Below are 27,607 nucleotides of genomic sequence, written 5' to 3' on the forward strand. Positions count from 1 at the left end.
AACTTAAAAGCATTTTGATATTGTGGCACCGAGTGAGCAATGTAGAAAGGGAGATCATTGCCTAGCGTGTGGACTCTGGCAAGGTGTTTTCCAGAAAGGTTAGTTGAGGAGTTATACTCTTTTCGAAAATACTTGCTTCGTCGTGAAGGTGATAGTGATTCTAACTAGTATTTAAGTTCTTTTGTTAGTTACTGTTGCTTATCCTTAGTATCCTTTATAAATTAAGGTATCAAACACTTGCTCCTTGTTCTGAATCATGGTTTTTATTTCAGTACTGTACGTTCATAAGGTCTGCAGGGGGTGGTTCTTATTGTGTTTGTAAGAGTAAGTGAGATGTAGCAATACATCTTCAAAGATGAATCTGTTTCACAGTTTTTAAAGTAACCAGTAGAAAGGTTGTGATTTAAAACAAAAATCGGAACCAGCACCACCTCTGGTTTCACAAATGAAGCGATTCAATTGGGCTCCTGCACTTAGCAGTGGAATAAATCAATCAGTATGAAGTTTTCGAGTTCCCATTTTTCCTAAAAAGAAGACTGCCTCTAATCTCAGACTTTCGTCAAATCTTCACGCCCTAAAGCGTGCATCAGTGACATGAGTTCGTTTTAATTTTTCTTTTTGCCATACTCTTCTAGTACATCATTTGTGAAACTGAAGTTGGCTTTTCAAACGTGAGACAGGTATGTAAAAAATGTTTTCCAGTGACCTTTGTGAAATCGATTCTCTTTTCTTTAATTACCCAAGGAAATTTTACCTGAGAGAGGAAAGTGTGATGTCCAAACTCACCATCACCTCTTCTGTCCCTCTTTTTTTTTTTTTTCCTTCCCCGTTTGTTTCAGACCAGGATGAAAGAGCGGCCGAACTGAGCAGGGAACAGAATGAGAAAACCATCCGGAGCACTCAGACCGCTCTGCGCAATTTCCGGGAGTTCCTCATCTCCAAGTACCCTTCGGAGACTCGGGAAATCTACGTCATCCCTTGCAAGGAGCTGGATGTTTACCTGGCGTCTTTCTTTGTCGATGCCCGGCAGAAGGACGGCTCAGAGTACGAGCCCAACAGCTTGGCCAACTACCAGTGCGGACTGGAGCGCTACCTGAAGGAGCACAGGTATGGGTACAGTATTACCAGGGATAAGGAATTCAAGCGGTCCCAGGAGGCTCTAAAGCAGAAGCAGATTGAGCTGCGGTGCAAAGGCAAGGGCAACAAGCCGCACAAGTCCATGAAGCTCACTTTCGCCGACGAGCTCATCCTGCGCAAAAGGGGCCTGCTGAGTCGGTATAACCCCGAAGGACTGCTCAATCTGGTCTGGCTCAACAACACGAAGGCGTTCGGACACTGCACCGGCTTCCACGGCTCCACCCTGAAGTGGGGCGACATCCGGCTCCGGGTGACGGAGACGGGCCTGGAGTACCTGGAGTGGATGGGGCAGGACGCCGGTGACCTGAATGCCAAGACCAAGCGAGGAGGGACGGACTCCAGAGTGTACGCCACCCAACACGCGCCCCAGACCTGCCCCGTGCAGGACTACAAAGAATACGCCCAGAGGCGGCCCCCGGCTATGCGCTACGAGGATGCGCCTTTCTACCTGTCCATCAAGCCTGTGGTGAACCTGGCGGCACTTCACTGGTACAATTGCCAGGCCCTGGGCAAGAACAAGCTGGCCAAGATGGTAAAGACGATGTGTGAGAAGGGCAACATCCCTGGGAGGAAAACCAACTTCAGCGTGTACCAGAGCTGCAGCACCCTCTCCGAGGCACAGAGCAACCAGCTGGTGCTGATCTGCAACAACTTAAGCCAGCAGGCAGCGCAGTCCATGGCCAGCCATTCCAGTAGCGGCAACTTCATCGTCTCCGCCTCTTACGACTCCTCCTCGGATACGGCTTGACCGGAGGGTGTCGGGCTGGGGGGGGACCGGCGGTTAGCGGGGTCCCACCTTGGTTTTTCGGCCCAGTGATACACGTCAACTGTGATTGTACACTACTTCCCAATCCTTATCTCCTTCCCTCTCCCGGTGTTAACTTTATAAAGATGCAAATATATAATATATTTTTTTCTTTTTACAAATAAGGCGATAGAAATAGTTTAGTTTGACTAACATAGTATTTATAGGATTGCGACAAAATGAAAACGACTGAAGGGTCATTTAATATAACTGCAGATTTTACAAAAGCCAAATGGTTCTCAGGCATCACAAGATAGAGGTAGGCATTTCCCTTCTTTTTAACCTAGCAGAGAAAGCAGCGTAGCCCTGCTGGGGTGTGAGAGAGAGTGAGAGAGAGTGAGAGAACGAGAGTGTGTGTTGGAGGGCTTGTCAATGTACGAGAAGTCATTTGTTCATTTTTTTTTTTTTAATGACATCCTAACCTGGAGGAGCCCAATTTTTCCCTGACTGATTTCCCTGTACTTGATCTTAGCCAGTCCAAACAAGGAAGAGATGTTGATAGAAGCTGGGAGCATCAAATTATTTCTAACTCGTAGGGTGCTCCGGGATGTGGTTCCTGAGCCATATATGCGTACGATAATAATAACTAGATGAATCGGATTCTCGTTAACAAAAATCAGCTGAAGATTCCTTTTTGCGCTCATTCCCCATTTTCTGTAATCGTTATTTAGTATTGTTTTGAAACAATATGCAAAGTCGAAATGGCAGAAATACTGTTATACATCAAATTTCCGCTGATGTACAGCAAAACGTTGATTATCTATCAGTAAGTAGTGTGCTCCCCTTATCTGTGAATTCTGTGCAAGACTCAAGTAAACGTAAACAACCGTTTTGACGCTCCATTTCCAAGTTCAGAAATCTTCCCTAGGCCTAAGGATCAATAGTTGATCGAGGATAAAGAAAAAAAGAATCTTACTATTTAAAATCTATAAGCTCTAATGCAGGCCATAAAAATGACTCCCCTTAAAATCTAAATCCCCAGAAGTTTTTATTTTAAAATGCTATTTGTAGCAGTATTTATGTCTTATTAACTTATTTTGTAGTCTACTAAAAGCGTCAGGTCGACTGTGGCAAGCAAGACGATTCAGGAAGCATTCTTTCTGTTAACAGATTTATCTGAAATAAACATGACCATCTTCGGGCGTGCGCGGGGTGATGGGGACGGAGGGTCCCGTATTGCCCTGTTCAGTCACACGTGAACCCATCAGGGAATATAACCGTCCACGATGGCTTCTTTGAGCATGAGGGAACCATAAGATGTTTATGCTTCTATACACATATAAGAAATTAAAATGTTATTCTAAATGAACTAAATCATTTGCGTCATAGACATGAAAATATTTATCCGCAGTACTCTGTGAAACTTCGGGTAAGATAATCTAATGAGTAAATGCCCTGTTTTTGGTCTACCGAGGTTTATTTTTTATATTTCCAAACCTGTGGTGGGTTTGAGTCAAGTAAGTAGCAAGATCATTCTAAGAAATGATCTATCAATCTAAGAAAAATGCACTCAAACTGATAAAGAAAAGCAAACCACCGTACTAAGTTTTCATCAGGTGTAGCTCCTTGGGGAGAGTTCAGTATATTTTTGGAAATGTTCCTGAAGTACTACTTGGCATGAAAATACAGTCCACCTTGCTGGATGAAGCTGGGCATTTGCCTAGTGCACATCCATCCATCGTTGAGATAAACCTGTAATTCATAGTAACTATAAAACTAACTGGTATTTGCTAACTCTGGTATCTTGCATTGATTTGCTTTGTGATTGTCAAACCGGATTTTACCCCAGTGGATTGAATTTCCCATCAGCATCTCCTTTCTCCATTTTCCCCTTCACCCCCACCTCATTGCTGTAAGTTTGAATGCAGCCACTTGCTCTTTCTCAAGATTGAGGCCTTTTTGCTAGGGAGTTGGAATCGGAAGTGTGCTGTTGGTTTGTTGGATTGGAGGTGCCTTGGTTCCTGTTGGTTGTTCTTCATAATCTGATGTATTCGCCATTTGTTTAGTGTGGGAATGAAGAGAAGTGGCCAAAGGAGTTGGATGGCGTTTTATTGTTATATTGATGGTGAACATTTGTATATCGCACTGCCTCTTGATGTGCCAGTCCAAATTATCTTCTGGTGATCTTGGTCGGAGGAGACACACCACTTTCCAAAATAGTAGAAAGGCGTCTTCAAACCTGTAAGGAAAGCTGAGAATGAACCTGAATTTGACTGCTAGGTGACCCTTTTACGTGATTACCTCCTTCCTCACCATCATAGATGCTTGTATTCATTTTCCTCCTGACCTTGCACATCCCTCTTCTCAGGCTCTTTCTTCCTGTTCATTATACAGACACCCTGTTTTTAACAAAATCCATTTTAAGGGAAATCAACCATATTTAGAATTTATTTGCTAGGAATTCAAATGATAGGAAGCATTATACATACATGCATGTAGACATAATGTTTCCCAAAGGCACTTGAAATGCTAATTTATGCACATTCCATTCATTAATTTACCTTGTACATTTCTTCTGGGCTTGGATGTGTTCTTCCTAGCATGTTAAGCTCACATTGAGGAGTGAGGCCTTTATGCATATGGATGGTAAATTTTGAAAGGCTCAATTAGAGAAGTCCAGAGCCCTGGTACTTTTTTTTGTTTATTTGGTATTATTTTATTTTTTTAACCCCCAAAATGAAACACTGCGGGGAAACATCAGCTTGAATTTTCTTTTTAGCGCAGACAGTCAAAAGGAGTTCTTTGACATGAAGCATTCCTTTTTGAATGAAAAATAAGATGATGAGGCATGGACTACTGAATTGACACTGAACAGAATTATGACTGTATAATTAATCAAAAGTCTACTCTTTAGAATAAGACAAGGAAGAGCTGTAGCTGGCATTGAGCAGTTCTAGAATTTATAGCAGTTCTATAAATTCTAGAATCAAGGAAAATATATGTATATGTAATGAATATTTTATAACTAAAACCTGGACCTGTGGCCTGGACCAAGAGGAATCAATAGATCAATCAGTGGTATTTACTGAGCGCTTACTGTGTGTAGAGTTCTCTACTAAGCACTTGGGAGAGTGTAATATGGTGGAGTTGGTAGACACGTTCCTTGCCCACAATGAGCTTACCGTCTAGAGGAGGTTCCATTTCCTAGTAAATCATCATTAGAGGATATAACTTTGAAACTGTTTAAGACACCTGTATTCATCCTCCCAGCCGAGGTAGAGTCAGGCGCTATTTGGGTCTTTGCCAAAGTGGATTTAAGTGTCCCTATGTTTTCAGCTAAATAACGTCAGTCAGGCAGTCTTTCCATTCTAGGACAAAACCAGCAGAATCTGCTGTGACCCCATTCAGGGCTTTATCAGACACAATCTGGGACACCTGCCTGTATTTGAATACCCTATGCACCTACACCTGCTAGCATTTAAATGGAACGATTGTGGTTCTAGGAATGATCATTCAGCTGTGCACCAATGCAGACTTTAGAAAAGCAACCATAACATTTGTAGGATGGTCTTTTCTTACAAAAATTCCACTACCTACCCAAAAGATATTAAGTATCCTTGCATTGTTTTCTGCCTCCTAAGCACTTTAGATCATAAGATGGCTGGAGGAGGTAATTTGATCGTGGTTATGACAAAGCCTGTCACATTATGTTGTCCTATTTTCAGATCCCACTTAACCTTTGTCCTAATGTGAACACACATTATTCAAGTACTCCTGGAAGCAGGCTATTATTATTTATTTTTTTGGTTGTCGCCTGATGGCGGTTGGAATAGACCAGCTTACCTTTTCCAAGTTGCTCAACGTTTTCTGACCGACAAGAACGGATTTGGTTTTATCAAATCTTTGATGAGTTAATGAATCTGGCTCCAGTTATTCCCAGACTAGGCCCACAGATGTAGAGTATTATGTATCATATGTACATTTTTTTGTTTCTAGACTAATTTTCTAAAAGCATAAACTCTTTCATTGTTCTTTATTTACCTTTTCTCCTACTTCAGTAAACCCAAAGAAATTTAACTTGAGATAGTTCCAGTTTGGTCACTGCGATGATGGTATTTGTTAAGCGCTTCCATGTGCCAAGCACTGTTATTGATATCCATATTCTATTCAGCCACCAAGAGAAATTTAAAATACTGTACCTTTCATACTTCAGGTACCTTGAAGCACTTCAGAAACAGCGGAAAAAGCAGTGTCAACCCAAGATACCGTCTATATCTAGCTATTATCACAGAAAGAAAAGTTAGCCATATTATTATCCATAAACACTTCAAATGCAGAAGAAAGTGTCAACAGTGTCATACCATCTATATGTAGCTATTATCCCAGGAAGGGAAGTTATCCATATTACACATGCTAAGGATAAAATTTTGAAAAGGGAGCTAAGCCCCCTGACCCTCAAAGAGCTATCACTTGCGATAGAAAATATATACACTACTTCCCAAGTTCTGGACAATAGGTATGTTACTGGAGTTTAAGGTAGAGGGCAAACAGACATCGCTGTGTCCAACTTCAAGGGAGGAAATCGATTTTGTAGACTCTTCTGGCATTTAGAAAGGTATATATTTTTTCATATGATGCTGTGTATGACATTGCTAAATTCCCCCGTGAAGGCAAAGAGCAATCTAAAAGGTCATGCTCCAATCCTACCTCCCCATCTGGTGAGGGCACAGATGATGTTCAGAAAATGCTTACTTCTGTTATCAACTAATGGCATTTACTGAGCTCTTACTATATGCGGAGCACTGTACTAAGCACTTGGAAGAATACAACAGATTTACCAAACATTTCCCCTGCCCATAATGAGTTTATGGTCTAGAGGACTGGTATCGTGGTATTTAAGTGCTTACTGTATGTCAAGGACTGTTCTAAATATTGGGTTGGAGACAAGTTAATCAGATTGGGCACAGACCCTGTCCCACATGGGGCTCACAGTCTACATAGGAGGGAGAACAGGTATTTTAGGAAAGTAAGATCTGGAGACTATTTCGGCCTCCTACAACCGAGTAACGTTGTTGTAATAAAGAAATATTGTCATTTCATCTGTCCTAACAAAGAAAAGGAAAATGTGTAGTTAAGCATGGGAGCTTGTAGCACATATTTAGATGTGGCTCTTTTAAAGGGACACATCCTGTCCTGGGCCTGTGTGAAAGGCAAATGGACATCCAGGTTGCAGATGTCAATGGCGGGCAGACTAAACCTAAAAATATCTATTTTGTTTTTCAAATGGTTTTAAAGATTTGTTTTTCTGGTTTGGGTTTTGGTTTTTTAACTATGGCACCGTTCTAAGCGCTAAGGTAGATACAAGCTAATCAGGTTGGACACATTCCATGTCCCACACGGGGCTCACAATTTAAACCCCATTGTACAGGCAAGGTAACTGAGGCACAGAAAAGTTAAGTGACTTGCCCAATGTCACACAATAGGTTAAAATGTATAGGATAAATCAGAAGCCAAGAATTGGTTTTGCAATGAAAAGAAGTGGTTTCATTACCTGGAGAGCATCCTCTTGGTAGATTAATTTGGTAATCACCTGATAGTAGCCACTTATCTGCAGAGATCATTATTCGAGTGTCTGTGTGGACACATGGAAGGTTTTGGGTAATTTTTCTCATGTGTTCTCAGGCTCTATGCCCAAACTGGAGAACTGATGCTTAAACTAGGTAAGCCAAGGGAGTTGAGGGGAAAATGTACACTTATTTAAGAGAAGCCTAGAGGAACAATAGAGGGGAGGGAGAAATTTGTGTTTAGAGTCTCCCTTCCTGTCTGCTCCATTGAATGCATTTTGCCAGGTCATGAATATGGGAGAAGGAGATCAGGTGATGAAGATGTCTACGAGAGAGATGGTGGTAAGTGATAGCCGTATCCTGTTGATAAAAGAAAAATAGAGGCAAAACAATGGAGCTGTTTGTCTTCTCACCAAATGTTGAAGCTTGCCAGACTTTTCATGCTCTTCTTTGTTTTTTACACTGGAGTTATAGTTCATTTGTTTCATTATCCTTTCATTTATTCTGAGCTTTGAAAAGATTTTAGCTAAACCCTTTATTTCGTGGTAAGTAGAGCTAGGGAAAAAGGCCATCAAAAATGAAATCCTGAAACTCACTTTGCACACTTTATTTAATCATTTTATTCCTGATTGCTTCCTGTGTTCTTTGTATTGTAAATTGAAAGGCTTAGCACTGTTCTAGAAAACTCATTTTATGGACAGCCACTTAATCACACCAGAATTTCCAACTAGTAATTTGTACCGTAAGAAGTAATAAATCCATTTTAGAATTAAATAGCCACTCTGATTAACTTTAATTACATGAACTTTTCTATCTATGCTCCCATTATAATTAAAATCTAACTTTTGGAAAAGCATTTATAAAACATCATTAAATTTTTGTTTTTATAGATCGTATTTGTAAAAAAAATTACTGTCTTGCCAAAAAACATTACAGTTTCTATGCATTGTGTAACTGAGTGATGTCACTTGATATTTCTGCATGTCGTGTAGGTGCTCTTTCATATGTATGTTTGTGATATTTGTGGAAATGTTAACCATTGCTGCTATAATCACTTATTGTAGTTAACTGAAAAAGTATATTGAGAGGCTGTGCTAGTGAACACTCGTATGTATACCTTGATAGTGTTTATTTCTTCTTCATTTAATATTTTGAGCCAGCTCTTAGTTCCTTCTACAGAAGGAACGTTGTGGTTGATAGGATGTGCCAAACTTACAATATCCTGTCTCACACAACTGATCACAGGTCAGGTCAGTGTATTTTGATAAGTTTTCCCCTCCCCTCTTTTGCCTACTCTTCTGTGTCCTTGACATCTGGAAAGAGAAGGCCACCGAGAATCTTATCATCATTTCTAGGCATTTTCTTTGTAATCTTGTTTTCTAATTTTTGAGCACCTTACGCAGAATGTGTTTAAGCAATATTCCCTGACCTGGATTTTTGAAACCAATTGAAAGAGGACTGTGAAGGTTGAACTTGCTTGTTAATAGGTTCCACTGGTTTATTATTGATGTTTAAGTTATCTAGAAACATTCAGAGGATTTTTATTTAATTGCAAAATATTTAGGGATTTATTTTTAAAATATTGTTGAAAATATAAGTACTATCAAACTGAATATGATAGTTTGTTTTTTTATTCAGCTGTGTCGGGGCCCGTTTTTAATCATATCTTCTTTCTTTACTTCCGGTCTTTCCAGACCATCCTTTCTGATTCCATTCCATTTCAGATTCAATTATACTTTTGTTCTTTAAGTAGTTCCATAGGAATTCTGAACAACTGTTGAGTGGGGGGGGGTGGGGGGGTGTAGTTTTTGTGGATTGATTCTGCTCCATTTAGATATGATTGTGAATGGAATGAAAGCCCAATTACTCCTAATTTATCTCTCTTTCAAATGGAAAAATCATCAGCAATCAAATCCATTTGTCAGGCAGAAGTGTTGAAGAATGGGCGGAGCTGATTCCTGAATAGATTGTAAAAAGATTTTTAAATGAAAAGAATAAGGCACAAGAAAAGAATCCCTGTTATGCATATTCAGGGAGTTGGTAATTTCAATGTTTTTCACAAAAGGTGTAAGTAACCTCATGAAATTTATAGTGGCTCAGATATTGAAGATGCTTTGTTGTGTCTCTGCCAACTACAGTAATTGGTTCCCCCACTTTGTGTTTAGAGATTTTACTGCCAAAAATGAATTATTGTAGTTCCTAGTAGATTAAAGCCAGCTTTATATGTCATTCTCTTCTCACCACCTCCTTACCCAGAAACAAGGGATACACCTCTATTGTGAGCTTTTTCTCCTGAGTATGTTGCAAATGTAGGTACAATGAAATAATTTTTACTGTTGTATTAATCCTTTTATGTTCTGAGACAGCCACCTTCCCCCCTGCACTCTCCTGTTAAATAAAGTCAATTAGCTTCCTGTAATTTTTTTTTTAATGCATCTCTTGTCCAGGAGTTATGTGCAAAAGGAAGGCAGGGGCTTCTTAGATATTCCTTAGGTGGAGGGAGAGACTGGGAAAGAGTTATATTCTCTGCAGCAGCAGCTATAGGCCCTCTCTCGACTTCCTCTCTCCCTACTGGGAACTGTCCTTTCTGGATCATCTTTGGAAGTCACGGAGAGGGAAGAGAAGAGCCAATATGTCGGCCTACGGAGGCAGGAGGGAGGAGAAGTGGAAAGAAATGGGGAGTGTGGTGTGGCCCAGGCTACAAGGAGATCTGTGGGCATTCTGGCTTTTTCGTGGGGTGGGTTTTACCTATTTTTAAAAACAAAAGGGAAATAGAAATTGGGGTCTTATGGACTAAAAACCCCAAATATCTCCCCCCCCCCCCCGCCATTTGTAGGGAGAATGCTAGTATCTTTTCTTCTTTTTTATTGCTTCACGTATTTTTTTTAACCCAGTGGTCTTCCAACCATGCTCAATTTTGTTTTGTAATAATAATAAAAAAACCCATTAAACATATCTATATCACAATCCTGTTTTTTTTCCTCCACGATTTCCAGTCAGGGCTTTGTTCTCATTGCTGAAGCTGGACACATATTTGCCAAATCGGTCCCGTGGTAAGCAATATCATTTATGTCATGTGCATTGTAATCTGAAAGGGTGGTCATGATTCTGCTGGCCCGAAACCCAGTGGAAATGAACTGCAATCTATCTGAGTGCAGTAGGGTCTATATAGGTTCCTCTGTGAGACACAGACATTAACTTAAATGTAGAATTCTAACATCCTGCTTTCTGTGAGGGCTTCCAGTTTTTTCTTGTCTGGCGTCAGAATTATGCCTCTGGGGCCCTTTGCCATTCCCTTATGGTCTTTTAACGCTGGAGATACCTCTATCAACTCAATCAAACACAATTTAAGAACAAGAATCTGATTAAACATAACATCATTTTCCATATACGCTTGGCAGTTCATAAGAATTACTTTATGAAAGAGAAATAACCTTGCTACACTTTAAAAATACGTTACTCCGCACTGAGGGTGCATTTACTTTTCTCTCTATGGGAAACCGTGGTCAATTTTTCTCCATTTTTGGACCATCTAATTTTAAATGATTGAATTGAAAGAAACACCTTATATTGTGTATGTCTATTTCACTGTGATTTATTTAGCAACTCTGAATATGCTGCTATAATTAATTTGTGGAAGAACCGTGAGGAAAAACTAAATTGAGATTGAAGAAGAAGTGAAAGCGAGCTTTTAATATGACAAACTTTGTAACCGTTTTGACTTTTTTATTTATTTACTCCTGTCATTTGATTTTCAAAAATCATTTGATTAAGAAAATATTGGTGATGCTAAGAGTACAGCCTGAGCCTTGTTTTGCTGTTGGTTGATTTTTGCATTGCTCAGGTGTTCTATTTGAGCTCACTGTTCATTTCCTCATTTTCGTGTGTGTATTTGTGTTTTACTTAAAAGTCTGGTTTTGCTGCGCAACTGTTTAATTTCATTGTATGTATACTGTCTGTTGGCTACTAAGATAGTGTGAGTTTTCAATAGTTTTTAAATGTTTGTATTGGCACGGCCTTCACCTTATAGAACTAAGGAAATCATTTCCAGATTAATCAGTTGATAGTCATTGTCTCTGTGATGAGTGCATGCTTTCTTCACAGTATTTTGTCTGTACTTGAGTATAATGGCCAATCCTCATTTATTTAATAAATGGTTTTCTGCAAAGTTGCCTGATTTTTCTCATCCCAGCTAAATAATTTGGAAGTGCACTTTGGAAGGGAACTCCCTGTATGGCCAAGTCTTCAGAGCATTGCTTCTCTCCACTGGTTTGCAGCGTCTGTGAGTTCAGAAATAAACCCCTCGAGTCGGGGGGCTTCTTGACTGGTTCTGTGCCAGTGTGGTGGATCACACCTGCCACGGATGGGATGGGGATTCCCCACTACCAGATTTCCCCTAAATGAGATGTCATTCGGCACAGAGTCTTAGAAGAGTTTAGTTCCCAATCACAGAATATGCTGGGTGAGGCCAAAGTAGGAGAGAGGGCGAGGATGTGTAATAATAATAATTACGGTACTTGTTATGTGCTTACTATGTGCCAAGCGCTATTCTAAGCACTGGGGTGAATACGAGGTAATCAGATTGGACACAGTCCCTGTCCCACATGGGCTCATACTCTTAATCCCCATTTTTTACAGATGAGGTAGCCGAAGCACGGAAAAGTGAAGTGACTCACCCACGGTCACCCAGCTGAAAAGTGGTGGAGCTGGGATTAGAACCCACTACCTTCTGACTCCCAGGCCCATGCTCTATCCACTACACCAGGCTGCTTCTCATGTATACAGCTGCTCATTCATTCCACACACACTGTTGGTTGAGGTGTAGTGGTCTGTCTACATGACAATAACCCCTAAAGAATCCACCACCTGCACCCTCTCATGAATAGAATTCCATTTTAACTGAAAAAGATGGGAGGAGGGGCAAAAGGTTAATGTGAGCTTTTTAGACTTGGTAAACCAACGTATGTCAATCTTGTATCTTCTTTTGCTCCTTAATCTTTTTGCAGCCAATATTTCACTACTATTCACTTGTTTAATGGAAGCAATATTTTTCCCACATTGAGAATGTACCAGTTTTAGGGCTGAGCTTTAAGAGAGGTTTTTAATTGTCTTGCACCAGCAGATTTAGGAAGGATAACTTTTTTTTGAGGGGGTGGGGAATGGAGTTTCAAAATAATTATACAGAATTTCAGTCAAGAATCAAAACTACTTATCATTAGGCCAGAGAGAAACATCAGCTTGATTATTCTCTCTGTATAGAGGAGTTCGCTTTTCCCAGTTGCCAACCTTAGAAGCTCTATAGGGAAGCAGCGTGGCCTAGAGGAGTCAGAGAACCTAAATTATAATCCTGGCTCTGCCATGTACCTGCTGTGTGACCTTGGGTAAGTCACTTAACTTCTCCCTGCCTCAGCTTTCTCATTTGCAAATTGGGGATTAAGGCTGTGAGATTGGGAGCCCGATCTCCATGTCCCACATTATCTGATTATCTGATGCTCTTGTATCTACAGCGCTTAGTACAGTCCCTGGCACATAGTAAGCACTTAACAAATACCATTTAAAAAATACCTATTCTCCCTTCTACTTAGACTGTGACTTCCATGTGGGACCTCATTATCTCGTATCTACCCCAGTGCTTAGTACAGTTCTTTCCACACAGTAAGCACTTAACAAATACTTCACTTATTACATATTTGGGCTTTCCCTATGATTTATGTGAAATGGGATAGTCTTATAGGATGATGCCATTCAGAACATGGGGATAGTGTACTTTTTGATTTCCCCCCTCACCTGCTGCCTTCCCCCGCATCACCGATGGGATTCTGCATACTGGGGGTGACCTGTGACTGAGGTCATTAAAGACAGCAGATGTTCTCCTTCCATATAGAACGTACCGGTCCAGAAGTGGGAGAGTAAGACTACTCACCATTATTTAATAATTAAAATATTTCAGCTACTCCAACATTAACAAAATGAAGAGTATGGACGTAAAAACATCAGAGCATGTGATGCTTTCTCCACAGAAATGGTGAATATTTGCTAAAAACCCAATGTCATTGGCAAATAATCCAGTGTGTCTATATAGAAAGCTCTGGGTTTTCTCTGGTCTTTGCAAATAATAGATTTCACTGGGCTTGTGTAGAAATGGCCACGGGGTACTGTGTATTTTATTGAATAAAAAATATTTTTTTTCTTCAAGTGGGTTTCTGGAACAAGTCAGTATTTCTAATTAAAATATGTCAAAGAGTTGATTTGGTTGACAACGAAAGGCAACGCAGAGTGGGAATTAAGCATAGAGCCTGACTTTTCGCCTATTTTTTTTTCCACCTAGCACGATAAGGTATTTGGCCCCAAACTGAAGTCAGTGCTTTAGCAAGGGAAATTGAGTGTAATCTGTTAGACATCTTGTTTTCTTTTGCAAATCATTGGTTCTCTTGCATGTAAAGGAGTTGTCTGTTGCTACAGTCCTTGTAAATATTTTCTTTCTCCTCCTGTCAATTGTCTGTTCCCACTTACCATTCTATCACCCTCTAGTGATAGAAATGGAGAGGTAAAATACCACCTCACTAGTACTCTCAGGAGAGTATGACATTTAGATTTATGCCTATACTGGAAAGTGACTCCAAATAAAACTTTTTTTTAAAAAACAAACAAATGAATCACTTTTGTAGTGCCCTAAAAGACCAAGCAGAGAATTCAAAAACAAATATTTATTTTTTTCTTACTAGCATTTTCAAACGGAAATCTTTGTTACAAATAGTGCAGCAAAACTAGCATTGGCTAGAATAATAATAATAATAATGATGGTATTCGTTAAGCGCTTATTGTGTGCCAAGCACTGTTCTAAGCGCTGGAGTAGATACAAGGTAATCAGGTTGTCTCATGTGGGGCTCCCAGTCTTAATCCCCATTTTACTGATGAGGTAACTGAGAAGTGAAATGACATGCCCAAAGTCACACAGCAGATAAGTGGCGGAGCCGGGATTAGAACCCACAACCTCTGACTCCCAAGCCTGTGCATATAGCAGAAGTTCTAGATGCCCAGAAGGTTGGTTCTACTGCTTCTTATATATCTCTCTTCCTCCCCGCGCCCCCCGCTCCCCCCAAATCATCCTCTCTTCTCCAAAGATTTCCTTTTGACTAGTAGCCTACATTGGGCAGAGATTGTCTCTGCCTGTTGCCGAATTGTACATTCCAACCACTTGGTGCAGTGCTCTGCACATAGTAAGTGCTCAAGAAATACTATTGAATGAATGAATGAGAAGGTTTGAGTGGGGGTGCCCTGGAGGATGACTAAAAGGACATCTTTTCCAAAATGGTTGCTGTGAGAGATCTTTGAAAAAGAAATTGAAAAGCTATGATGTTTCTTGAGATAGCTGACATGAGTTCTTTACTTGCCAACACAAAATCAAAGGGAGTTTTGGTAATATTCTGGTTAACTCGATCAGAGTAGGCAGCCAATCCAAATTATTCGTGTCTCAGCGTAGAATTTTTTTTTCCAAACAAACTGAATGGTTACACAGTCTAAATCATACAGGTAATGGTCAACTACCTCTTCAACTTTGTGCTGGGTAGGCTTAATTAACTGTCTTAGTAGAGAGACCGATTCCTCTATAATGAGAGTTTAAAAGGTAATACCAAGACACCCATGTCATAATGGTGTATTTTAGTATGCCAAAATACATGAAAACCAAAGAAATTCCCTTTCCCATTTCAGATGGATAAGATCTGTTAGAAAGTTACAATAAATAAAATGAGGTTGAACTGAAGGGGCATTTTTCTGGTTTTTCTTTCTTTGAAGCAGTATTTTTTGAATGTTCTGTAATCGGCTTTATAGGCGTTTTCTTAAAAGGTTTAGTTAATGCTCTAATCATGTAAATATTATTTTATGCTGTAAGAATGTGGAATGTTGTATAGTTAAAATGTGAAAATATGTAGCCACAATAATAGAGATCATCTTATTTAATGATGAATAATACAATAATCAACGTATCTTCTCATAAAGTAGCAGGTAGAAACATTCAAACGGAGTAGCTGTTTTGCAGGTTCAGTTCCTTGGTTTATAAAGCTGCTGTCATTTTATGTGCTTTAATTGAAATGATTTGAGTGCATTTGATGAGACCTATCAAACAACAACCCCACAATCCGTTCATTAATAATTCAATAGGTATTGCAGTTATATGAGTTGATTAACTTTTTCAGCTCTAATTTGAGTACTGAAACCTAAATGTGCCCAAACTGATGCTCATTATGTCATTCCAAATACTGTTTTCTCTATTCATAAATCAGGCAAAATGTGCGCCATCTTTTACGAGTGGACAAAGCAGTTCTCACTTTCAGCATATGACATAACCAGGCACAAAAACGGAAGTTACTCAAAATTGTATGGAGCCAAAGTAGACACTTCAGATGTTTGAGACATTGTAGGACATAGAAAAGCAATTCAGTGTAGTCAAGTGCTGCTTAAGGAGATTTGCAACTGAATCCTTATCATAGAATCTTGAATGTGCAGCATGTATTGGGTTTGAATCTTCTTTCACCGCTTTTGTTTGCTGTTCCATACTTACAAAGAATTCCCATTTTCAGGGTGCGACTTCGTTTGAAGAGTAGCCCCGTGTTGTTGAGGAAAAATGGGACATAGTGTGTAGTAAATGTGAAGATAGCTGATGAAGGCATTCAGAAAGGCCTCAAGGTTGCTTTTTTTTAATTGCCTGAACTACAAAATTATGCAGTGTTCTTTTTTATGGGGAAGCAATTTTGGTTATTTTTATGTTATTTTTAATCAAAGCCATTTTAGGTTAGTGTGTATTCTACCACCTCTTTAAGATACCTGCACACGCAGACACACACACACACGCACAAACTTTCATTCATTCATTCATTCAGTAGTATTTATTGAGCACTTACTCTTTGCAGAGCACTGTACTGAGTGCTTGGGAGAGTACAAAATAACAGTAAACAGACACATTCCCTGTCCACAACAAGCTTACAGTCTACATCCCTATATATGTGCTTCAGATCTAAAAATAGCTCTGCATGCATATATGTGACTAAAAAACCTATGTGTGATCAATACTCTATTCCACCCAGTGCATTTAAAGACTATCCTTTGTTCTGCTGATTTGTCCCCTGCCGGCACTGTTTTTGAATGTGCCTCTTGGTTTTCCCTCCAATTTAAGTCTCTCCTCTGGAAGAGTAACCTTTCTCCCTGCTGACCCTCCGAGGCTGGTCTGACTGCTACAGTTGTTTCAGTCAATCAGTCAATTAATCAATCAGTGTTACTTACTGAGCACTAACTGTATGCAGGGCGAAGTACAAAATGCTTGTGTGGCCTAATGGATCGAGCACGGGCCTGGGAGTCAGAAAGACCTGGGTTCTAATCCCGGCTCCGCCACTTGTCTGCTGCGTGACCTTGGGCAAGTCGCTTCACTTCTCTGTGCTTCAGTTCCCTCATCTGTAAATTGGGGATTAAGACAGTGAGCCCCATGTGGGACATGGACTGCGTCAACCTGATTACCTTGTTTTTACCCGAGCCCTTAGAAAAGTGCCTGGCACTTAGTAAGCGCTTGACAAATACCGTAAATATACATTAGATTACGTATTATATTACGGTATATATATTCATTTATATATTAGAGTTGGTAGGAAAAGGAGTATGAGGCTATGCATACAAATGCAGATGCTATGGGGCTGGGATAAGTATCAAAATACTCAAGGGACACACACACAGTGAAGTGTATAAAAGAGTCCACTGCTGTCCAGGGTTGGAAGTGAAGTGCAGTGGTCAGGCACAAGGCACCAGTAAAATAATAATTACCGGTGTGCCCATGCCAGTTTGAATGATTTCAAAGCAGACGCTTTTTTATTTTTGGCACCAAGCGACACTTGGAGAGGAAACTCATTCAGTCCGTCATATTTATTGAGCGCTTACTGTGTGCAGAGCACCATACTGAGCGCTTCGGAGAGTACAGTAGAACAGTAAACAGATACATTCCCTTCCCACAATGAGCTTACAGTCTAGAGGACAAGCTTACAGTCTAGTTGTGCATCAGCCACCGCAAGCAGTGCCTCCCACAAGCACACTGTCCTGACCCTGGGCAGATCTTGGGGGCAGCCCCCGGGCAGCAAAGGGAGAAAACGAGCCTGTGCTCTCGCACTTCTGGGTCTTTTTTTCTTTTTGGCTGGCAGGACAGGTCGCCCGGTGCAGCCGGGAAACTTGCCGTGTTCCCGCCTTCCTTAGTAGAGAGTGCTTGCTTGATATAGTGCTCTGCACGCCTAAGTGCTCAGTAAATACAATTCATCGATCAGTTGACTGATTGATTTCCTTTCCAGGCTGCACGGTGAGTGGACCAGCTCTCGCAGCTGCCACAGCTAATCCCTTGCGTCTCCCCCCAACCCACTCCCACCCCACACACCGACCCAACACTCAGTCTTAACAGAACAGCTGGAAATTTATAGGAGCTGCCGCTACAGTAGTGAAAGCGCTCCTCCTCACAGTTTGAGTCCATTTTTACCTTCATCCTGCTGCTTTCACGTCGTTTGAGACCGTACTCTGCTACGTTTGTAAAATACCTGTTAAAGCTGGCTGATGGGTTTATACCACTTAGAGTTCTGAGAAATAATTGGAGAAGTCTTGTTGGAAGAGGTGGGAAAATAATAAGGATAATTATGGTATTTGTGGAGCGCTTACTATGTGCCAAGCACTGTTCTAAGCGCTGGGATGTTAGGGGGGCTTTTAATGTGAGGAGAGCTGTGCTCTGTTCTGTCTAATGTGGGGCGAGAGGGAGTTCCAAGCCAGGGAATGGTGTGAATGAGGGGATAGAGGTGGGAGAGTTAAAAGCAAAGTTCAGTTAAGGTCAGCTTAGGAGGAATGAAGAGAGTGGGAGTTGAAGAATAGCAGAGGAAAAGGGCAGAAAGGTAAGGGCCGGGGGGCGGTGAGTTGGTGGAAAAACTTGGAGCCAAGTGGGAGGGGTTTTTGTTTGATGCAGAGGGACACAGGAAGTCAGTGGAGGGTTGGTGAGAGAGGAAAGGTGTCCGCCAGTGGAGGGTTTTAAGGAGGGGAGAGATGTAGGCTGAGCTACACTTCAAGAAGATGATCTATGGAGCAGCATGTATTATAGATTGGAGGCAGGGAGATCAGTGAGAGGAAGCAGCATGGCTCAGTGGATAGGGCACGGGTCTAGGAGTCAGAAGGTCATAGGTTCTTATTCCGGCTCTTCCAGTTGTCTGCTGTGTGACTTTGGGCAAGTCACTTCATTTCTCTGTGCCTCAGTTGCCTCATCTTAAAATGAGGATTGAGAGTGTGAGCCCCGTATGGGACAGGGACTGTGTCCAACCCGCATTGCTTGTACCCACCCCAGCGCTTAGTACAGTGCCTGGCACACAGTAAGCACTAAACAAATACCACAATTATTATTATTATTGTTATTACCCTAATCTAGTCACAATCTGCTCAGAAGAAATAAGAAGTAATTACAGCATTAATTAAGCACTTACTCTGTGTCAAGCACTGTTCTGAGTGCTTGGGTCAATACAAGCTAATCAGGTTGGACACAGTCCCTATCGCACAAGGGCCTCACAGTCTTGGGGAAGCAGCGTGGCTCAGTGGAAAGAGCCTGGGCTTCGGAGTCAGAGGTCATGGGTTCGACTCCCAGCTCTGCCTCTTGTCAGCTGTGTGACTGTGGGCAAGTCACTTAGCTTCTCTGTGCCTCAGTGACCTCATATGTAAAATGGGGATTAACTGTGAGCCTCACGTGGGACAACCTGATTACCCTGTATCTAACCCAGCGCTTAGAACAGTGCTCTGCACATAGTAAGCGCTTAACAAATACCAACATTATTATTATTATTGATGGGAGGGAGAAAAGGCACTGAATCCCCAGTTTACAGTTGAAGAAACCGAGGCACAGAAAACTTAAGTTACTTGCCCAAAGTCACCCGTCAGGCAAGGGGCTGTCACCCGTCGCCGGGGACAGGTTCTTTCAGAATTGGCACGGAGAGAGAGAGAGAGAGAGGCCGGGGATGGAAAAACCTGAGTTTTGTATAGAATTTATTCCGTGGGGCGGATTGAATTTAATTATTTAGACGCGACAATCGGCCTTCCCTTTTGGGGGAAACATGGTGTTAAAGCTTCCCCTTTGGGAGGAATATGGGGTTAGAGCTTCCCTAACGGGAGGAATACACTGGTATGTTACTCGCGTGTGGGCGGACACCCGAGCCCACTTATGATTTACTCACAACGTGGTGAGGCGGCTGGCTCCCACCATGTGCTCACCCCACCCAGGAGGAATCCACCTTTGCGTTAAATACACTTATGCGTTAAACACTAATGAGTTACATACACTTATGCGTTAAACCCAGTTATGCATTACCCACTTATGGTTACTGGCACTTGGTGAGGCGGCCAGCTCCCACCCTGTTCACGTCCCCCTGGGGAGGCACCCACTTAGACGTCAAATCCATTTTAAACGTTACATACCCATGGTGAAGCAGCTGGCTTCCAACCCCACGAGTTCTCAGCAGGAGAGGACACTCACCCATCCCACGGCTCCTCACTTGGTGCAGGCAGAGCGGCCTTCTCACGCTCTGGACAGAGGAGACCCACAGCCGGCTGCTGCAAGTCCCATTCCTCTGCACAGAAGGTTAGAGGCGGCAGGTATTTATCACCTGTGCCCTTAGGCCATTCCAGCTTCCGGCCGCAGTTTATCCAATTTCTGCCCTCCCCCCTCCTCCATTCCTAATTTGATTGGCACGGGGGCGAGGGGCACCTTCTGTATTCCCAGCTTGGGCTGTCAATCTGGCAGTTTCGGTTGTGGGGACAGTGTCCCACCCTCACTTCCGAGTTCCGCCTGCTGGCTCAGGAGGTCACGAGGTAGCATTTGACCTTGAGACGGTCGGTACCCCAGGGTTACCTGGGACAGGGTCGGAGCCAGGATTAGAACCCAGGTCCTCTGACTCTCAGACCTGTGCTCTTTCCATTAGAGCACACTGCTTCCCAGAACCAGGGTGGCAGTTGATTAGATGAAGAGGAAGAGACAGATCCAAGAGATATTGTGTAGGAAGAACAGGCGGGATATGGCAGGAGATTGAATAGGACAGTTGAAAGACAGCGATTAATTGGAGTCAAAGATATCACTAAGGTTGCAAGCTTCTGGAACGGGGAGGGAGGTGGTGCTATCGACTGAAATGGAAAAGTTAGGAGGAGTGGTTTTAGGGGGAAAGATAAGGTGTTGTTTTAGACATACGATTGATGTCTAAATTGATGGTCTTTATTGAGTGTTTACTGTGTGCGGAGCATGTTGAGTTTCAGGGGCCAGTGTAATAATCAAATAAAGATGTCAGAGATACAAGGGGGATTGCTTGACAGATGGAAGGTCAGGGCTAGAGAGAGAGATTTGGAAGTCATCCACATAGAAATGGTAGGAGAAGCAATTTAGAATTGTATTAAGTGCTTACTATGTGCCAAGTACTGTACTAACTGCTGGGGTAGATACAGGTTTTTCAGCTCACCCTGTCCCTGTCCCATATGAGGCACACAGTCTAAGAAGAAGGTAAAACAGGTTTAGAGCCCCCACTTTACAGATGAGGAAACTGAGGTCCAGAAGAGTAAAAGTGCCTTCCCAAGGTTTCACTGCAGGCAAGTGTCAGTGGCAGGATTGGAATCAATCAGCCTATCAGTGGTATTTATTGAGCACTTACTGTATGCAGAGAACTGTACTAAGCACTTGGGAAAGAACAGTTCAGCAGAGTTAGTAGACACATTTGCTGCCAAAAGAACCTTACAATTTAGAGTCCAAGGTCCCCCGACTTCCAGGCCCCGTGCTCTTTCTACCAGGCCACGCTGATGAACTCCCTAAGAGTCAATATTGAATGAGAATTGTTGAGGTTCCAGGACAGGGCCTTGTGGGATGCCCACATTAAAAGGAGGAGCCAATGAATGAAATTGAATGGTTAAGAGGTAGGAGGAGAACCAGATTAGTCCAGTGTAACAAAACTAAGGCCTAATAAAGTTATGAGAAAGAAGGCAGGATTGATCCATGGTGTCAAGCAGCTGAGAAGTCACCAGAATGAGGACAAAGCGTAGTCCTTTGGACTCGTCTACAAAGACATCATTGATGACCTTTTTTTAAAATGGTATTTGTCAAGCGCTTACTATGTGCCATTATAATGGCATTATAATGCCATTTTAATTGAATTGGGGAGATTATTGTTATCGTGATCATCTTGCTATTTGATAAGTGGTTACTATGTGTTAAGCACTGTTGTAAGCGCTTACTATGTGCCAGGCTCTGTACTAAGTGCTGGGGTAGATACAAGAAAATCGGGTTGGACGCAGTCCATGTCCCACATGGGGATCCCAGTCTTAATCCCCACTTGACAGACGAGATAACTGAGGCACAGAGAACTGAAGTGATTTGCCCAAGGACACATAGCAGACAAGAGCTGAAGCCAGAATTACCAGGTCCTTCTGACTCCCAGTGACCACTCTATCCACTAAGCCACACTTCTTTGCAAGATTCATCTAGCACTGATATATGTAACTGTCCAGATCACCAACCTGAGGGAAGTTGGAGATAGGTAGCTCTTCGTTGGCAACTCTCTAATCTTTGGAGGACTCAGCACCTCTGTCGAAAGCACCTTTCCCACATCCATCCTTTCATCCTCTACTCAGGCTTTTAAAAAAAAAAGTGCAATCTAAAAGTTTATATAAATGTCTGTCTCCACCTCTAGACTTTAAGGTCTTTGTGGGCAGGGAACTTGTCTATCAACTGTTGTATAGTACAGTGCTCTGCAAACAGTAAGTGCTCAATAAATACCAGTGATTGGTTGATTGATTAATATTCTCAGCAAAAGATGATTGGTTTTTGTTCATGTATTTCTCTCAAATAAGAAAAGAGAAGGGTTGATGATAGTTGTATTTTGTCGTGGTTTCAGGAAATCTCAGAAAGCTTTGTCTTTATAAACAAGGATGTCGAAAGTACATTGTCAGAATTTTCAGTATTGCCAGAAAAAATATATGGACTTGACGTTACTGATAAGCCTTTTAATTTCTGCTTCTTTCCCCCCAATACGAGCTCTTTGAAGACTAAAATGAACTAGTTACATAAAAACATAATTCCACTCAACTGCTCTAAAGAGCATTTGGACTGAACTATCCCAACTGTTTGAAATTATAAAGGTCATGATGGATATATTTGATTGTTTTCCAGATTACAAAAGATGAACATTGCCAGTACTTTAGAAAAATGTCAGGATTTTTTTCTCATGATCACAAGTGGGGAAAACCTCAGTTTTATTTTTCAACCAATGGTTCAGTCCTTTAAGAACTCTCTAAAAAACATTCAGTCCATCTCTCCCCACTCCTCAAGAACCTCCAGTGGTTGCCCAACCACGTTCGTATCAAACAAAAAACTCCTTATGGTTGGCTTTAAAGCTCTCCATCACCTCACCCTTACCTCATTGATCTCCTAATACAACCCAGCGAGCTCACTTTATTCCTCTAATGCCAACCTGCTCAATCTTATGTATCTCACCCCTAACCCCTTGCCGTGTGTCACTGTGTTTTCTGTTGTACTTTCCCAAACCTGCTTACCACCCAAAGATTAGAGAGCTGTCCACAAAGAGCCACCTATCCCCAAGCACGGAGTGTTTCTGTGAGCTCTGAATAAATGCCATTACTACTAGTAAATATCATGTTGAAAAATGGAATGAGTACTTAGTGCCTAAATTTCTACTGTCAAAGTGAAACGAGGCTGCACCAATCAGCAGAATAATTTAAACGAGCAAAAACCTCCGCTTCTGCTAAATTTCTCACATATTTTGGGCAAATGTGGGTTTTTCCCCTCCTAAATGATGGCATTTGGATTATTTCCTTATAATGCCATTTTAATTGAATTGGGGAGATCATTATTATCGTGATCATCTTGGCATTTGATAAGTGGTTACTATGTGTTAAGCACTGTTGTAAGTGCTGGGGTAGATACAAGTTAATCAGGTTGGACACAGTCCCTGTCCCACATGGGGCTCACACTTTTAATCCCCATTTTACAAATGAGGTAACCGAGGCCCAGAGGAGTGAAGTGACTTGCCCAAGGTCACAGCAGACATGGGGCAGAGCCAGAATTAGAACCCAGGTCCTGCTGACTCCCAGGCCCGAGCTTTATGCACTAAGCCACTCTGCTCCTCACCCCTTCAGACATATTCTTATGCACATGTTGGACAAAACAAGAGTATACAGGAGAGGAAGTGTGGCTGTCCTCTTTTTAATTTTTGCGGGGGACCACTTTTTATTTTCCCTTGATCTATGGAAGGATTTGCCCCATTTTTTTCCCCATTCATCTCCCCTTCCAGTGAAATTACTTCACTGTTTGTATCTACCCCAGCACTTAGAGCAGTGCTTGACACATAATAAGCGCTTAACAAATACCATCATTATATACATATTCATATGCATATAAGAAACAGTGAAATTATGTGAGAAATTACTTCACTGGGAGGAGAGAGAATGGAAAAAAATGGGGCAAATTCTTCCACAGATCAAGGGAAAATGACTTCCTCTCCAAAGCCACCTCAGGCTGACCTTTTTGATTCTAAACTGAAAATACTGGGTTTTTTAATATTTTAGTCTTCTATGTGTATATTTAATAGAACTTTCATGTTTTAAATTACTCAGCTTTCAAAGTTCAGGGATCAGTTAAATGATTCCAAAATATAATTATCTGCACAAATGGGGAATGCTAAATAATGTTTGAACTCTTGTTGTTTTCATTTCTAGCATATTCGACTAAGCTCAACAAATTTCCTGTTTTTAATTTTAATGATGACCTGAAAGATCTGTGCATCAGTGCTGTGAGCCCAAACACTACCAAGGCTACTTTATATGCTCTTAATGTGTGGAGATATTGGTGCATGACTAAAGGACTTAAAGATTACATGGATATTACCAAGGTAAGGCGATTTTTCACTTGCTCACCCATAGACATTGGTATTTTGTATATGTTATATGTTTGGAAGTGTTTTGTGGAATGCATTTTGTTTTTACTTCAGTGTATTTATTTCCTCCATTTTAAGATTTGTTTCATCTCTGGAAAATTCATGGAATCCTCAAACTGAAGTAAGAGGTGGCCAATTGTTTTAGGCAGTGGCACAATAGGTGATTCCCACCGCCTTTATCCTGATCAAAGCTGGACACCAAACCAAATGTTTCTGTGAGTCCAGAGTGTGGCACATACCCAGAAAACACAACTATATTATGGTAAACCAATTTGAATGGTAGTTAAACTCCTTTCCAAATTATTAAGTTGGCCCTGGTGTGACATCCCTTAGTGAATGTGGGGCTTTCCCAACCAAGTAGAAATAGAAATATTGCCTGGAACAAGCAAACCTGGAGCCACCAAGCTGACCCTCATGTGAATGAACTATGTATGCTCAAAATGGAAAAAAATATATATATGGATATGATGTTGAAGAAACATAATAATATCCTGGATGCTAGTGGGAAGAGCACGGGTCTGGGAGTCGTGGCTCTGCTGTGTGACCTTGGGCAACTCACTTCACTTCTCTGTGCCTCAGTTCCCTCATGCAAAATGTTCTCCCTCCTACTTAGACTCTGAGCCTCACGTGGGACCTGATTATCTTGTTTCTACCTCGGCTCTTAGCACAGGGCTTGGCACATTAATGAATACTGTGAACATTTTTATTTTTCTTCAGTTCTTCAAGCTAAATTATTACCACATTTGGCAGACCATGACATTCACCCAAGGAAAATCTTGCCATGGAAATTCAGTCATACTATGCAATGCCTGCAAGGTGGAAAATTAGGCTCCATTATGGTAGAGGGCCAGAGCTCTGATGATGATGAGTAATAGCGAGGCAGTTATGAGCATTTTGTAAATGTCAGCAGAATCCCTAATACGAAATAGACATTAGCATTCCAAAGGGAGAGTTCACATTTAGACTTGTAAAACATCTCCACCAAACAGCATGTAAGGAAGAACAGTTTTGTTTCCATTTTAAGCTTTTGAAAAGTTCCAATTTCAAATCAGATTTGAACCAGCCATTGTATCCATAATGTGCAGGACGTGTTTTGTAGATGAAGCTAAGAAAACCCTGAAACAAAAGTGTGCATGCCGGGTACTTATTGAGCATCTACTGCATGCAAAGCATAGTATTAAGCACTCAGAAGAGTACAATAAAATTAGGCAGCCTGTTCTCTGCCCTCAAGGAGCTTATATTAATAATAATAATAGTGGTATTTGTTAAGTGCTTACTAAGTGCCAGGCACTATATTAAGCGCTGGAGTAGATGCAAGGTAACTGGGTTAAACACAGTCTCTGTCCCACACAGGGCTCACAGTCTTAATCCCCATTTAACAGATGAGGTAACTGAGGTACAGAGAAGTTAAGTGACTTGCCCAGGGTCACACAGCTGACAAGTAGCAGAACTGAGATTAGAACCCCAGTACTTCCAACTCCCAAGCCCATGCTCTAATGGAGCATATAATCACATTTAGTTCATAGATACAGTAAAGTGGTCAAATAAATGTCCTGGATGCTAGAAGATTCACTGAATGTATTAACTTTCAGTTTGACTCAGTCCATCGGTGGTATTTAATGAGGACTTACTGTGTGCCGGGCACTGTAACTGAGTGCTTCAGAAAGTACTGTATAACAAAGTTGGTAGGCATATTCGCAGCCCACAGTGAGCTTTTAAGGAATCTTTTGGTTGTACTCTCCTTACATTATTGCAGGTACTTTTGATAACTAGCTTAGTACTTTAACAGTTTTATAGCTATTATAAATGTATTTCAGTGGAAAGAAAGCATGAGGAGTTTCTAGAACTTGGCCTCAACAAGATGCAATGAATAAGGAATATTATTGTGAATGTATTTGCAATTTCTTACAATGTGACCATAGTTGATCTCAGGCAAAACAAGAAAGTGGGTTCCTTATTCACTTTGCTGCCCTTTTCCAGATTAGCCACTGAAGCATTCCATGTGCCTCCCTTTCTATTTTAAACCAGCGTTAAATTCCCCTCGTACCACTGTACACTCATAGACTTCATCTTCCTCATCCTCTGGATTATAGATTTGTGTTCTATTTTCAGTATGTTCTAGTGTCTATTGTACAAGCGGAGTGTCACTATTCTCAGAGAAATTCTATCCCAGCTATTTAACAGCGGCAGTACATCTCTCACAACAAATCCAACCCCTTCCATCCTGGCTCTGTTGTTCTATGACAGGGTTCGGCAGGGTTGGCAAAAGAGTCAAATGAAATGAAATCTTGGAGAGGTTGGTGAGCAAGTAACTAAACTAATTATGGCCCTCCATGAGATACGTGACATCGTTGGGGGGGGAGAGGACCTAGTAGGGGAAGAGGAGAAAAGGGGAAGGGAAGAGGGGTAGAGAAGGGGGAGGAAGGAAGGATGGCAGAGGGGAGAGAGAGTCAGCAACAGGTAGACTCTTGGAGCTCGTCAACAATGTCTACCTGTCTGCCTGTCAGTTGAGGCAGAATGCCCGGGGCCCCCTGCTTGGTGCCAACTTCCAGAAGGCCGTGTCCCCCTACCTCAGGAGCCATAGAAGCCTCTGGGACCATCAGGCCCAGACTTGTGCCTATGACCTTTGTTAAGTGTTTACTATATGTCAAGCACTGTTATAAGCACTGGGGTAAATACAAGTTAATCAGGTCAGACACAGAGGTTCACAGCCTGAATAGAAGTGAGAACAGGCATTTCACCCCCCTCTTACTGTTGAGGAAACTGAGGCCCAGCCCGAGGTCACATAGCCGGCACGTGGTGGAGCTGGGATTAGAACCCAGGTCCTCTGACTCCCAGACCTGGGGTCTTTCCACTAGGCCATGCTGCTTCCCACCCAGATCTGTTCAAGAAGGGAGTACCCTCCCTTCACAAAAGCTGGAGTTGGGGAGGACCCGCCCTCTCAGACAGATTTTCAGTTTGGCCCTGATCGCTGACCCTCTTCCCTCTCCTGCCCACAGCCTCCTTATTTGCCCCTTCCATCTAGTCATTCATTCAGTCATATTTATTGAGCACTTACTGTGTGCAAAGCACTATACTAAGCGCTTGGGAGAGTACAATAAAACAGTAAAGAGACACATTTCCTGCCCAGAACGAGCTTTCTCTCTCCAAGCTCCAAAAAGTTGTTGAGCCAG

The 27,607-nt window shown here is 41.7% G+C and overlaps 2 protein-coding genes across 4 annotated transcripts in view; one reads left to right on the forward strand and one right to left on the reverse strand.

Moving 5' to 3' along the window:
- KIAA1958 (KIAA1958 ortholog) overlaps window positions 1–27,607 on the forward strand; it is a 142,091-nt gene that overhangs the window by 106,348 nt on the left and 8,136 nt on the right. The window contains exon 3 of one of the 2 annotated variants that reach the window (XM_029053919.1): window positions 840–2,042. In XM_029053919.1, coding sequence (XP_028909752.1) covers window positions 840–1,885 — 1,046 coding nt within the window. In that variant the 3' untranslated portion in view covers window positions 1,886–2,042. Of the gene's footprint in view, window positions 1–839; window positions 2,043–24,216; window positions 24,390–27,607 lie in introns of those variants that run through there. The other variant, XM_039910612.1, reaches the window with a different exon arrangement.
- Window positions 3,975–27,607, reverse strand: part of LOC114807630 (INTS3 and NABP interacting protein) — an 86,783-nt gene continuing 63,150 nt past the window's right edge. Inside the window, exons 6-7 of one of the 2 annotated variants that reach the window (XR_003755681.2) lie at window positions 6,082–6,161; window positions 3,975–4,121 (exon numbers count right to left, since the gene is read on the reverse strand). The gene's annotated coding sequence lies outside the window, so the exon portion shown is untranslated. The remainder of the gene's footprint in view (window positions 4,122–6,081; window positions 6,162–27,607) is intronic. The other variant, XM_029053925.2, reaches the window with a different exon arrangement.

Source organism: Ornithorhynchus anatinus, chromosome X3 (genome assembly GCF_004115215.2).
Source record: "Ornithorhynchus anatinus isolate Pmale09 chromosome X3, mOrnAna1.pri.v4, whole genome shotgun sequence".
Taxonomy (NCBI): domain Eukaryota; kingdom Metazoa; phylum Chordata; class Mammalia; order Monotremata; family Ornithorhynchidae; genus Ornithorhynchus; species Ornithorhynchus anatinus.